This window comes from Ornithodoros turicata, chromosome 8 (assembly GCF_037126465.1).
Source record: "Ornithodoros turicata isolate Travis chromosome 8, ASM3712646v1, whole genome shotgun sequence".
Classification (NCBI taxonomy): domain Eukaryota; kingdom Metazoa; phylum Arthropoda; class Arachnida; order Ixodida; family Argasidae; genus Ornithodoros; species Ornithodoros turicata.
The window spans coordinates 38,798,601-38,811,850 of record NC_088208.1 but is presented as its reverse complement, the minus strand read 5'-3'; the positions used below and the strand labels follow the sequence as shown (position 1 = coordinate 38,811,850).

The window sequence follows — 13,250 nt, the reverse complement described above, 5'->3', positions numbered from 1 at the left end:
ACAATAATCATTGAAAGGGTGATCGGGGGGAACACTGGTCAGCGTACACCTTTTTGTGACAATTGGAATATGCATTGTCAACAGAAGGCCACGCTTTTCCCTCAAGTCAGAAGCGATAGTGGACTTAAAGCGTGCTACACGATCAAAGATCCCTTTTTTAGATTGCTTCGCTGCTCCCATTTGTTGAAAGTGAACCCAATTGGTGGGAAAACGTCGTTCCACCTCCTTTTCTCATCAAATCACGAATGATAACGGCGCGATGCTTTGCTCGTCCTTCGTAGATAAGGGGAGATAGCGGTAGCAGCCAGACTTGCAATTGGTTCCGGACGCTCAGTGGACAAGGTGTGGGTGTGTGTGGGTCTCCGAGTGGCCTCCGCGAAATAGGAGAGGGAGCAAGGAACGAAGAGGGAAAATTATTTTGATACAATTACGGCTGCATCATAAACTAAAGACGTACACTGACAGGCGTCATTACTTTAAAGGGAATGTGAAGCTTGAGAAAACGAGTTGAGAGAGAAAACGCACACATACACACGCAAGAATATGGGTTTTGGTGGAGCTGGTATAGCGACGAACTACCCGAAGCTCTGCAACGACATTTTAATGAAATCGCATCGCGTTGTCGTCGACTTTCACCGTTATTTTGGTGGCTGGGTGTTATATCCGTTACTTTTTTACTCCTTGTGATGTCATTGGTCGCTGTTCGGCGCAGGAAGTTCGTCCCTGGGTAATCTGGAATTCTAGGCGGAGCACAAGGCGCTCCGCCCGACGGTAGGGCGAGGGAGGGAAAGCAACCGGTTGCGGCAGTTTTTTTTTTTTTTTTCGACGTGGTTCTGATGTACACGATGTAGTTCAAGGTGAAATGCAACCGTACAATAAATTCTCAGTATTATTGGATGTCACACAGTCTTGCGAAGATGTCGGGATGATTTTATTCGGATATTATACTTAGGGAGTGACTTTTTCGGGTTAAACCCGATTTCTCCCCGAATTCCAGTCACTATGAAATCCCCAAGTGATGTTTCCACTGAAGACAAACAAAGGTCGCCACGTGTAACAGATGTAAGAATGGGTCACTTACGTTCCCAGCAATACACCCATGTGTGTCAACACTGTCTATGCTTTCGGGGAATACCGCTGGAAGGTCACGATCCCGCAAAAAAAAACAAAAAAGAGAGATTAGGAAAGGACTTAATAGACAAGAGGAGAAACAAAAACACCGGATAACACCCGATTTCTCCCCGAATTACAGATTTAAAAATAGCACCCGATTTTTAACCCCCGAATCTGAGAAAGGTATTTAACCCGAAAAAGTCACTCCCTAAGTATACGACAGTGATAATGAGGATGATAGGAACAAGAGGTGGAACAAGGAGCGTGGAGCAGACGATAACTTTTATCCTTCCTCACCCCCTTCGGTTCATACTTCAAACACGGATTTCTCGGCGGATTTCTCCCCGAATTACAGATTTGAAAATAGCGCCCGATTTTTACCCCCCAAATCTGAGAAAGACATTTAACCCTTTATACTCTGAATGTGTACTATAATCGATATGAAATATTTTAGCTCTTATGTAATATTTATCTTTATAAACAAAGGAAAAATAGCCGAAACTCGATGGCCGCGCGTCAGTATGTTTATAACTCGCTGGATGGGTACGAACACGATCAAGTTTTTAACGTAAAATTTAGGGATGATATATAATATTTATTGATGATGCAATATTTATAATTTATATTGCGGTCTCGGGGACTGTTCTTGCTGTAGTAGGAGGAAAGAGATGTCAGCCAATGACAAGGCTTGCTACTCTGCCTTAGCGCTGTACCGGCGCTCCGTTCGTTATACATCCCCTCTCGGCCTCTCCAAGGCAGCGATTGTGTATTGTGTGTCACCCTCTGTTAGCTCCCGTTCTTTTCTTCCGCCCCGTGCTTTTCAACCCCGTACATTAACATAACATTAACATAGATGCCAAATGTAACAAAAAGGCGTACGCCCCCTATTTTCGACGAATCAGGATGAAGAACGAAAGCACCCGGGATGATGGTTGGACGGGAACGTGCCTTGCGGAGCGCGGCATCCTTTGATCTTCACTCCCCCCCGACGATTTCTCTTTCTCTTCTTTCTCGTCCCTTTTTTCTTTTCTTTTTTTTCTTCTTCTTCTTCTTTCTTGCCTTCTGGCCTCTCCGAGAAAGTTCACGGCCCTTTAATTTTTTTAAAAGATACTTCGTCTCATTCAGTCTGTCCCTGAGTGTATGTATTATGTGTACAGTGGTGGAGCAAGTGGGGGCAAATTGTAACTTTGGTAGCGCATTTAAGAGAGGGGAAACGAGATGGGGATCCTCCTCCTCCCATGTAAAGTCCCCACCGAACCGCACCCGAAGTCTTTTTTTTTTCTCTTCTTTTTCTCGCAACGTCACTGATTATGCGTATATCGTACACATTTTTTGTGCATCAAGTCTCGTTTGTGCTTTCATGCGATCCCCCTTAACCCCCCAAAATAATAAAAATAAATAAATAAAATAAAAGTTTCGTGTCTTTCAGGACTTCAAAAGTAATAAGAATAATAATAGAAAAGAAAGACTAAATGTTTTGCATGGAACACCTGATGTCATCGCACATATCATTTCACTCGCACGAATAACCTTCAACCCAAATGAACACCTGTACAGCCATACACAGTAGGGTAGACAGAAAAATATTTCGGGTTCCTTCGTCTCCCTCTTCCACATGCACTAACCCCCCCCCCCCAAAAAAAAAAAAAAAAAAAAATTGAAAGATTGGGAAAGATTCTGTGGATTGTGCGCTTCTATTCTCATCGGGCGACTCGCTTGTCGGACGCGCGACGTCATCGGACGTCATCGGCTTTAGAGACCCAGAGCACAGTAGATAGCATTTTGGAATGAGATTCAAGAGCGCTCACACGAGATCACGTGAGCCGCCCTGCGAACCTGGAGTTGAGCGGCTCCAATAAACGAGCGCACCGAAAGTAAGAATCCAAATCCAAAGCCGAAAATACGGCCAAAGCAAGTCAGTCAGACAAAAACAAGATTTTTCTCTGCCTGTTTCTAGGTTTCTAGCTCTGTGCTTAGTGGTGCGCTTCTTAATCTGCGAAGTTCATCAAGACGAGGTTGGCCTCCGGATATTGTTCCCATTTTACTTTCCCTTGAATGGCATTTCGTGAGTCAAAGAGAAGCGAGTGAGTCACGGATAGTTGTTGCTCCGACTGAAATTCGTGAAGTGGCTTATTGCAACTTATATTTCACACGTCTCGTTTTCCGCTTTTTTATCTCATGCACGGATACTTTGGTCAGAAAACTGGGTTATTCCTCCGTCGTAGGACTGTAGCTGTAGACAGGAGCACACGCTTTTGGGATTGCAGCTGTCATTGAAATTCTGCACACACCTTTACACATTGCATGGTAATATGCAGTTCTCAGAGTGTGACATTTGAGCGTCGTAATAAATGTGAGTTGCAGGGACCAAATAGAGGCTGGAACAACGTGTAATATTCGTGTTCCTCCAGCTTGCTCGCCTGGTATTCATAAATGACGGTGGGAAAATTTAACGTAGGGCAAGAAGTGCGTAGGGGCGATATTCAGTCGATGGCAGGGTGGTGACAGGGTCAAATCCTACCACCGGTTCTCTCCGTCTGGGGGTTTTGCGGCAGGCTTTGCCAGCAGATGTTGGCATTGTTATATACAGGGTAGGTGCAGATAAAGTAGCCCCACACTCATGAAGTATGGTGTTGTGGAGCTACTTTATCTGCACCCACCCTGTACACATACGCTCCTATGTCACATACTGATACTGGCCCACATTCCCCCACTCGATCCTTTCACCATCTTCTCACCGCCGCAGTTGCTTCCTGGTGCAAAAATTAATTTGTTGCGTTTGCTCCTTTCAGCATGTCGGAAGAAAGAGACGCCGAGCCGACCACAGAGTGTCCGAACGGGCAGAGTCCCCGGAATTTCTTCACCTGGCAGCTCACAGACCCTTTGAAAGTTGAGCGGTATCTTTGGGGCCTATCCTTTGCCAATTGCACTGCTCAGTTTGAGCAAGAATTTTATGGTGCTGCCACTGCGAGTTACGGTATGTTGTAAAACACTTTCCAAGCAACACAAAGAGCCAATACATTTCCATGTTTCAGGTCTGCCGACAGTGCAGGAATCAGACGACCTCAAGGTCTCAGCCGTCATGTGTTGTTCCTCATGCGGAGCAGAATTTGACTCGAGAGACGAACAGGTATGTTGCCGGATCGTTTTTATGCCAGAAATTGTGCGTCGAGAGCTTTGCCTCCAGTTACACACACAAAATAAATGTATTATTGAGGTGGCTCCTGATAGTCTAAACAAACATACCACTAGAAATTCCCTTTGTATCAAACTCAGAGATGAACAAACACTGCTCTGAAGCAAATATGTACAACGAAAAAATGGCTAGGAAGCAAGCGAGCTGGTGAAGATGCATAACGTAAAAACCCCGAGACTAGGGAACACGAAGGGACAAACACAAACAAACACGAAGTCTCATCAAGACTTCGTGTTTGTGTCTCTCCTTTCGTGTTCCCTAGTCTCGGGGGTTTTTACATTAGGCAAATATGTAGTTGAAACATGCAGGAAGAAATTTATGTGAATTGCTTATGCACGCGTCAAGCACAGTCTTGTGCGGCGTTAGAAACATGTAATGTAGATATCTTACCTACTTACAATGTAATTTGACTACTACTACATAAAGACTATGACTTTGACTACTACTACAACTAGTAATTTGACTACTACTACTACTACTAAAATCGTTCAAACAACAAAGCAAGGAATGAAGCCTTGAGCCAAACTGTAGCCTTAGCTGCTGGTGCGCCATAGAAACTCGAGTCGTCGTCACTTGACGCATACACGTTTTCAAGCAGGCTGGAAACGGGGGTCTGGCAGGATATTTGTGTTTTGGTGTCTCCTGTCATAGTAGGTGGTTGCCGTTGTTCGACTGCTCTTGTTCGGCTGCTTGACAAGCCTAGGCTGCCGTAATGGTATTCCTGCTGTGGATGCAGAAATGCTTGAATGTGTGTCCAGGTTCAGCACTACAAAGGGGACTGGCACCGATACAACTTGAAGCAGCAGCTTCGAGGACGGCTTCCACTTTCAGAAGAAGCATTCTTGGATACCATAGGTGTGTATCGTGTAACGAATTACAATTATGAGCAAGTTTAACTTTTGCGTGGACATATTTCTGATGCTGCTTTTATAGTATGTTTTCTTCTATTGGAAGTATGGGACTTTGTGCACATCTACTATATATAAAGACTCTCTTTACCAGATGAAATATCCAGTATCTCGGGATCAGAATCCGAAACGGGCAACGACTCCACGACGGAAGCTGGTCCAGCCGGAGCGCACAGTCCCCGCAGAGACGCAAACAGAGTTGCTGGACTACAGCGGAGTCCGAAGAAGGCTTCGCGCGACAGATCGGCAAGTGTGACTTCCACGGATACTGAAGGGTGAGGTTGGTTTATGAGTAATGCCAGGTTCCCATAGCATGAAGTGCGCTTTCAAGACGTACTTCAGTTCATTTATGTGCTGCTGCTCGCATGAAGCTATGGGACTCCGGCCTAAGGCCCTGTCTTGTCGTGTTTTTATGTCTTTTGAAAACCTGGGTAAAAATTGGGTATTATTCCCAGGAGCTATAAAACTGGGTGGAAAAGTGGATTTGGGGTAGAGAATTTTAAAAAAAAGTCCTCCTTGTTGTTGAGAGTGACAGAAGATGCAGAACACCTGTGTAGCAGAACCTTAAAGCGAGATAGACGAACTTCTTCCAAAATCCGTTTATTAGAGGCAGTTGCTCCGAGCCATCCTACTCGTTCTACAACGTTAAGAACAACAAAAAACAAGGTGTTATTCCCCGTGCGCTTTCGAGCGAGCTTGCCTCTTCCTCTTCCTCCTTCGTCACAAGCCAAAACAACGCCAGTACAAGCCAACAGCCAATAAGCCAACAAAACAGTACAAGCCAAAACAAAAACCCCAACACATTCATAGTCAATTCTCAACAACCTGTGCTGAGTGTCTGATGCTTAGCGGACTCCAGTACCAGTATTAGTGGATTGGCACTGTTCCAAGTTGATTTTTGGGTTTTACCCTAAGAGGTAATCATGCAAATCGGGGAGGAGGGGGAGGGGGTGGAGGTAAAAATGGGTTTTACCCAACAGAGCCCTATTTGTTGGTTATGCTTTTAGGCTGCATCAGCTGTGTATCTATGTTGGTATTCTGTATCGTGTAGCTGTATAGCTCAATACAGTGGCTTTGTAGCATCAGTTTTTGTGGCAAAAAATCATTTTAGACGACTTATCTATCTCTCGAATGATGACACTCCAGGGAGGAAACAGACCAAGATAAATCGGATGGGAAAAAATCTCGCATGAACTTGAAGCTGTACTTAAAGAATGGGAACAATCAGGTCCTGGCACTGTATCGTTGCATCGTACATGGGAAGATGGTAAAGTATAAATCACTTCGTTCAGTCAATCACTTCACTGTCGCCTTTCTGCTGAATGACTTAATGTGACTTCTTTATTTTTTTAAAGGAGGTACCACTTAGCCACAAAGAGCTAATTGTGGCTGTTTCAGAGATTCCGCAAAAGTTGCGCTGGGCTGTCGTCATGGTGGGCGGAGGACATTTTGCAGCAGCCATTTGCGACCGGTACCAAAAGTCTTATTTATTGATTGATGCCCTAATATTTCTGTGTGGCTTGGAACAGATACGAAACATATTCGTATCTTGTATCATGATTGATTATTTGTTTTTTGGCACCTCTAGCAGTGTCAGCTTTGCCGATGTGCATTTTTATGTACTTGTGTTGTAGGGGAAATGTAGTGGCCCACAAGACATTTCATCGGTACACAGTAAGGGCAAAGCAGGGAGGAGCACAGTCAAGCAGAGATGGAAAGCAGAAGGGATCCCAGCCCAAGTCTGCTGGTGCCAGTCTCAGGAGACACAATGAGGCTGCTCTTGTTAAGGTACACATGCTGCAAAAACATGTATGGACCAATGAGATAGAGAGGGCAATATAAAGACAAACCGGCAGCCATATTTGAAACCGACCCTTGATGGCTCCACGTTGACCTGACGTTGCCTCGTTTGCAAATGGCAGACATTAGGGACTCATGCGGTGAGCGTCTTTGCGCGAGTACGCTTCGAAACACCGTACATTATACATAGCAAATGCATAACATTATACATTATACATAGAGCCGTGTGTTTTACGGGTTTTACCTGAAGTGACAGTTGTGCTAGTTGGGAGGGAAAGCGGGTTTTACTGTGTTTATCCCTAGAGCACGAGGCTTACGTCTATCTTCATCTCGGTGTGTGTGCTGCACAGCTGAATGGGTGCAGCATTTTGCCCGTTGGTAGTGACACCGAGGTCATGCTAAAAACCGGAATGTGTTGGGATCAGGTCCCACCTGCATGTGTGCTGTCTCGGGTTTTAAGTCTCCAAACGTCCAACTGTTATCCAGTAAACACGAAGTTGAGATTCATGAGGCGACACAAAGCAGTCGACAGGTCATGAGAAAACAGTTTTGCTTATATTTTAGGAAATTAAATTACTGTAAAAGAAATTGATACTTTTCTTTTGCGTTTCCCGTCTCAGCTTGTTAGGTGTCTCAGCATCTCAGCTTGTTAGGTGAATTTGTGCAATCGCACATCTGAGAAATTGCATTCTCCTTAGGATATTCAAGACCTTCTGTCATCGTGGAGTGAAGATCTCCAGAAGTGCAGTGCAATCTTCTACCGTGCCCCCGGGGCCAGCCGAACGTGCCTGTTCTCGGGAAAGTCCGCCCCTCTCAAAAAGTCCGACCCTCGTCTTCGCTCCATACCTTTTCCAACCAAGAGAGCAACCTACAACGAAGTTCTCCGTGTGCACAGGTTACTTGCCACAGTGGAGTGCTTTGGTCCGTGTCTTCTGACAGTCTACAGGTTTTCGCGGCGATTTTAATCCAAGTGCCAGCTAAATTAATCCATGCCCCATAAAGTTTGCATGGCACGTGGATTAATTTCGATGGCACTTAAATTAAAATCGCCGGGAAATCCTGTAGTTACTCTTGTCTGCAAACAAAGGGCATTCTGCAACACCGTCTACTCCTCCTGTGTTACAGGCAGCGAAGCCAACATCGACGGCCGAATTCCAGTGTCTCCCAAGATTCACTCGGGGTCGAAGAAACCATCAAAATCTCCCAAGGGCCTCAACCAAAATAATGAAGCCGAGGTTCTTTCAGTCGAACCTCTTGGCAACACTGAGAAAGGTGCGTTATTGATTCTGCAGTTCCGAGTCACTACAAGTACCACGGCTGCCAAGCCCAGCATTTGGTAGCCACATTAAGTCGAAATTTTTGTTTGTTCGTTTGTTTGGGGGGTATCATAGGGATGACACTCCTCTATAGTGGCACATAATTATGCCTAGAGCCACTAGATTTCTATGGTGAGCGATTAACATTTTCACAATAAGCGGAGAATGAGAGAGTAATTGAGAAATCGTCTGGATTCCATAGGCACGAGAAAACAAGCGGAAAAAAAAAAGAACGTTGCAGCATTCTTCCAAGAAGGCTGATACCATGAGTCTATACCAGCTTTCCTGCAGACTTGTCCCTTGCACTTTTCCAGAATCTCAGAACTTTTCAGTGCACAAAGAATATGAGGCTAAACCCTGACATTTCCCTCTCGAGGCGTTTCTGTCATTAAATTTTCTTGCGTCGCGCCACGTTCAGCCCCTTCGTACCAGGAGCTTCACTCACGTCGGTCTTTGCAGTCACAACTTAAGTGGGTTCAACCCGCAAAAAAGTTGCGATTTGGTCGAAATCCTTCCACAATTCTGTAATATATCGAATACTCCGCAAAAGATGCACTGTTCTGAGGGAAACAGCAGGTTTCGAGCAACACTGCCAATTCCGCGCTATATTGCGGAAAGCTGGGGGAAATCATGGCTGTTTCGTCAGAGGGAACTTCCACTCTTCAGGAACTACAGCAGGATTGCTACATAAATCAAGCCAGTGCTGTTCATAGTGCAGATAATACATGATTTTATAAAGGTGCGCACGCCACCAAGTGTGCGGCGCAAACCAGCATGGGAACTTCGAGCACCACTGCTATGTCGTCTGCTTCGGTTATGGTTTACCCCGGCTGACGCTGCTGCTGCGCACAGCGGCAATGTTGTTGTTCTTCTTCTACCTCCGACTCTGGCCGTCTCGTAATGCTCTAAGGTGCTCTAAGTTCCCATGAGCCCTTGCATGCCACAGGTGGCGCTTGCTTTTGTAAAAAGGGCTAGTTTTCGCTTGTCCCATCCTACAGTTGGCAATACAAGGTCTATTGCTTTTCCTGACACATTCTCAGTGTTTTGTTCATTGCATCTTATCCCCCCAGTGTCGACGTGTGACAACGAAAGTGCCCTCTCTGAGTCTGATCGAGAAGTTGTCTTTGAATTAACGGAAGAACCCATCAGCACTCTGGGCTTGCGAGAATTTGCGTCAACCAGGAGACGGCCCAAGTCGCGCCACAAAAAGGGAAGGAGTAGTTCGGGTCGCACTTCCTCGGAACCATCACGTAGGTCTACGGATTAAAAAAGGATTCACCTGCAGTCGTATTGGTTATAGTGTCATCGTAATAACCATAGCATATACCTGTTTTCTCACTAGTGCCAAAAGAATACCATGCTCTGAGGACAGCCATGCTTGAAGCATGCAAGTCTGGTAACCTTGATGCCTTGTCTTCTATATTAAAAGTCCTGACGCAGAAGAACAACGTGACACCAGAGAGCGTTGCAGTGCACGCCCCAGACAAAATGGCCACTGGTCATGACACTGAACTGCACACACGTACAGAGAGTCATGGCAGTAGTGATGAGCATCCCCGTTGTGATAACGTACGGCCGAGTGATAAAATGACTGATAAGAACGACACGGACAGCTCGACTCTGGGACCTGCCGACGTTTACCTGGAAATAGGGAATCACGAAAAGGAGTTGAGAACAAGTTACTGTTCAAAGGATGACCCACCTACCCCACAAAACGAACATGACCCAAAAGGACTGATGGGGCTAGGGGTCAGAGAGGGCAAAGGCGACCCCACAGTCCACCTGGCGCTAAAAGCAGGTCTACCAGCAGGAAGGCTGCTTAGTCCAACTGGATCAGATCCAGAGGCCACACCTCTTGTGGAGAAAGTGATAGAATGGGACCAGGACACGGACAAAGTGTTGGCAGAGCCAGCGTCGTTGGACGCGTGCTGTGATGTCGTCTGCAAGAAGGGCCTGAAACAGAAGTTGCTGGATGCACCACTAGATGACTCTTCTGCAACACTGCTCCACTACTGTGCAAGGCACGGCTTTGGAAAGCTAGTCACGTGCCTCATGGAGGCGGGAGCTGACCTCACAGTGAAGTAAGTAAGTTAAATACAAATACAAGATACAGATACAGGTATGTGGTGTTGTGGTCAAACTCGCTGTTGTTGCAAGTTTGTTGTCGAAGTGGTTGCGACGTTCTGATATTTGCGGTTAGTAACTTCTAATTATACGGGGTGTTTCTTTAATTTCACGCAGATTTTTTTATTAAAAAAAACTATTAGGGCTGCATAAATTTCGTTTTTGTGGGCGGGTTATAAGGCCAAGAGGACATCCTGTGGAACAGCGTACGCAACTAGTGGACGACTGATTAGCTAAAATTAATTAAGCCATTAATTAGATGTTTTCTGGGAAATGTCAGATAGCAGAATTGGCACGAGTCAAATTTATCATCGTTATTAAATGCCTTGAAAAGCCAACGTACCTCGAGATATAAATTCCCAAAAGAGCATGCCGTTTAATAGCCGCAATTTATGTCGCTCTAATAGTCGTTTTATAAAATGTCTGTGTTGAATAAAACAACACCCTGAATATCCATAAACTGCTTCTCAGGAGCATGTGACCTTTCCCATGTTTCTTTCTATGTAAGACACTTCTTTGCATCAATTTGAACCTGTAATGCAAGCTATGCAGGAAAGAGGACAGTAGAGAATATCCTTTAATCTTAGAACAGACGCTGTTCTACCACTCAAGCAACCAGGTTACGATGAAAGATGAAAGTCACTGAAAAGTGACTTAATTTCTTAAGCAACTTGAGGCATTGTATGTGATTGTCCCTTCTATGTTGTTAGTCTCAGAACATCAGTTTTCTCATGTTCAACCAGGTTACCATAGTCAGTGGGCAGGCCATGTTGAAGAACCTATAAAAATTCATACAGTCTCTGATGTTACGACTGTTGACAGTGAGTTACGTCAGCATAGAAGCATCACATTAAAGAATACTGCGATGGTAGTGTGTGTGCATTGCGTAATTCGCCACCAGTACTGAAGTATTGGATCCTCTTAAGACAACTTGGGCTGTGACAGAGTAGTAGTGTTGTACAATTCCTTTTAATTCAGGAATTCCAGAGGACAGACACCATATGCAGTAACATCTGATAAACAAACGAGGCACGAATTTAGACGTTTTAGGGCGGCTAACCCCGACAAGTACGACTACAATAAAGCGCAAGTGAGTTTTTATGAGCCCAACACAATACGCTGCAGAGATAGTACTACATTTATGTGTATTCTATAATTCCAGATACCATCTGGCCTTACCGAGGAGATGGAAAAAGAACGCAATATAAAGCATGCAGAGAAACAGAAAGAGAAGCGTAAGCTTCACCGAGAAAAACTAAAGGTATGCATCTGTCGTCTGCTTTTTTGTGCTCCAAGCGAGGTTGTGTGTAAACGAGGTGGTACTGAGAAAACGGTACCATTCACACAGTGGTATTTCATATCCAAACAGTATTTCATATTTGGCCAATAATGGATGTGAGGAATATCTATTCTATCTCCTAATTAACAACTGGTGTCTCTTTGCTCATGGCAGCGTACATTTTTGTGTTGAGCCTTTCAAAAGGCAGTGTTTGTTAAAGACTTAATCTCATTATTGACCATTAAATTATTAATTGTTAATTTTTATTGCGATTCTTTGCTATTTCCAGGAAAGGAAAGCTGCAGAACTTCAACGACAGAAAGAAGAAGCCGAGCGTCAGAGATTTCTCTCTCTCAGCGATAGGGAAAAGGTAAGATGAGATGAGATGGAATGTTACTTTTAATTACAAAATATAGAAATATGAAATTAGCAAAACTAGAATTGCACAAGTGCTATTACATGTATTAGAAATTTAATTGTGTAACATTGCAGAGAGCCCTGGCTGCAGAACGAAGGTTTGCTCAACAACTGTTGGCAACAAATGCACCTCATGTTGTTCTGAGGTGAGACAGTTTTTTTTTCTTCAACACATTTTTCAACAACATGTATTCTGGATGCACATTTGTATATCATTTCATGTTTATGTACAATTCTCTCACAATTACACAATGTTCAGATGTTAGCGGGATGTTTGTTGCTCACAGTTTTCTTGGCGTTCACCGGATGAACACCAAGGAAATTATGAGCAGTTTGAGAAGCATATAAATTATTATAAATTACTAGGTACTTCTCATTATATTTGAGTTATAATTGAGTTCACAGTCAATATCCACTCAATATATATTATCTGCCCCAGTGAACCTTTATCGTAAATTGATGGATGCCGTCAATTTTTGTGGTTAATTAGTCAGCATATAGTCATCTTTCTCGTAGCTCCGTTGAAGTTGATTATAAATGGCCTGTACTGGATCAGAGTTCTAGATTTAAAAAAAAAAGAGAAAGCTTCTCAACTGTAAATTTTATCATCTTTTCAGCCGTTGTTTTATGTGTGCTACTGATATAACTGGAAAGGTTCCCTTCGAATACAACGACAGCAAGTTCTGCAGCATCGACTGTGTGAAACTGCATCGTCAGAAGCCGTCGGGGACAAGGCAGTGACAACGAGAACTAAAGTGTTTTCTTTTAAATTATTACAGAGTATTAGGACATGCATATTTTCTTATGCTTTTACCTCTGTGAAATTAAAGAACATGCATGTGCTACTGAGACTGAATATATATGATATGTATTTGACGATAAAAAATAAAAATGAAACAAGAAGTGTCAGGTGCGTTGACATTTCTGGGCATCTGATCTGAAGGGCATGTGTTTATGCTTCAAAGGCCTTGTGATCGGTGAAAAGGACTGAGTTTTTGTTTGTGCTGGGGCTATTTGTCTTTCTACGGGTTGGGTGTGTGATATATGTGCTGTTTTTTTTTGTGTGTTTTGCAGGTATTTTTAGGGGGTGCCATGAG

At 44.1% G+C, this 13,250-nt stretch overlaps 1 protein-coding gene across 4 annotated transcripts in view; it reads left to right on the top strand.

The window, feature by feature from the left end:
- The window catches only part of LOC135367275 (tRNA endonuclease ANKZF1-like), a 94,302-nt gene extending 81,242 nt beyond the window's left edge, over nt 1–13,060 (top strand). The window contains exons 1-17 of one of the 4 annotated variants that reach the window (XM_064600463.1): nt 3,023–3,128; nt 3,906–4,090; nt 4,149–4,243; nt 5,068–5,164; nt 5,312–5,492; nt 6,364–6,484; nt 6,573–6,688; nt 6,852–7,005; nt 7,716–7,938; nt 8,143–8,289; nt 9,404–9,583; nt 9,676–10,414; nt 11,436–11,547; nt 11,620–11,718; nt 12,026–12,106; nt 12,229–12,299; nt 12,771–13,060. In XM_064600463.1, coding sequence (XP_064456533.1) covers nt 3,907–4,090; nt 4,149–4,243; nt 5,068–5,164; nt 5,312–5,492; nt 6,364–6,484; nt 6,573–6,688; nt 6,852–7,005; nt 7,716–7,938; nt 8,143–8,289; nt 9,404–9,583; nt 9,676–10,414; nt 11,436–11,547; nt 11,620–11,718; nt 12,026–12,106; nt 12,229–12,299; nt 12,771–12,894 — 2,724 coding nt within the window. In that variant the 5' untranslated portion in view covers nt 3,023–3,128; nt 3,906 and the 3' untranslated portion in view covers nt 12,895–13,060. Of the gene's footprint in view, nt 1–3,022; nt 3,198–3,333; nt 3,421–3,905; nt 4,091–4,148; nt 4,244–5,067; nt 5,165–5,311; nt 5,493–6,363; nt 6,485–6,572; nt 6,689–6,851; nt 7,006–7,715; nt 7,939–8,142; nt 8,290–9,403; nt 9,584–9,675; nt 10,415–11,435; nt 11,548–11,619; nt 11,719–12,025; nt 12,107–12,228; nt 12,300–12,770 lie in introns of those variants that run through there. The other 3 variants (XM_064600462.1, XM_064600465.1, XM_064600464.1) reach the window with 3 other exon arrangements.
- Nucleotides 13,061–13,250: the final 190 nt, after the last annotated feature.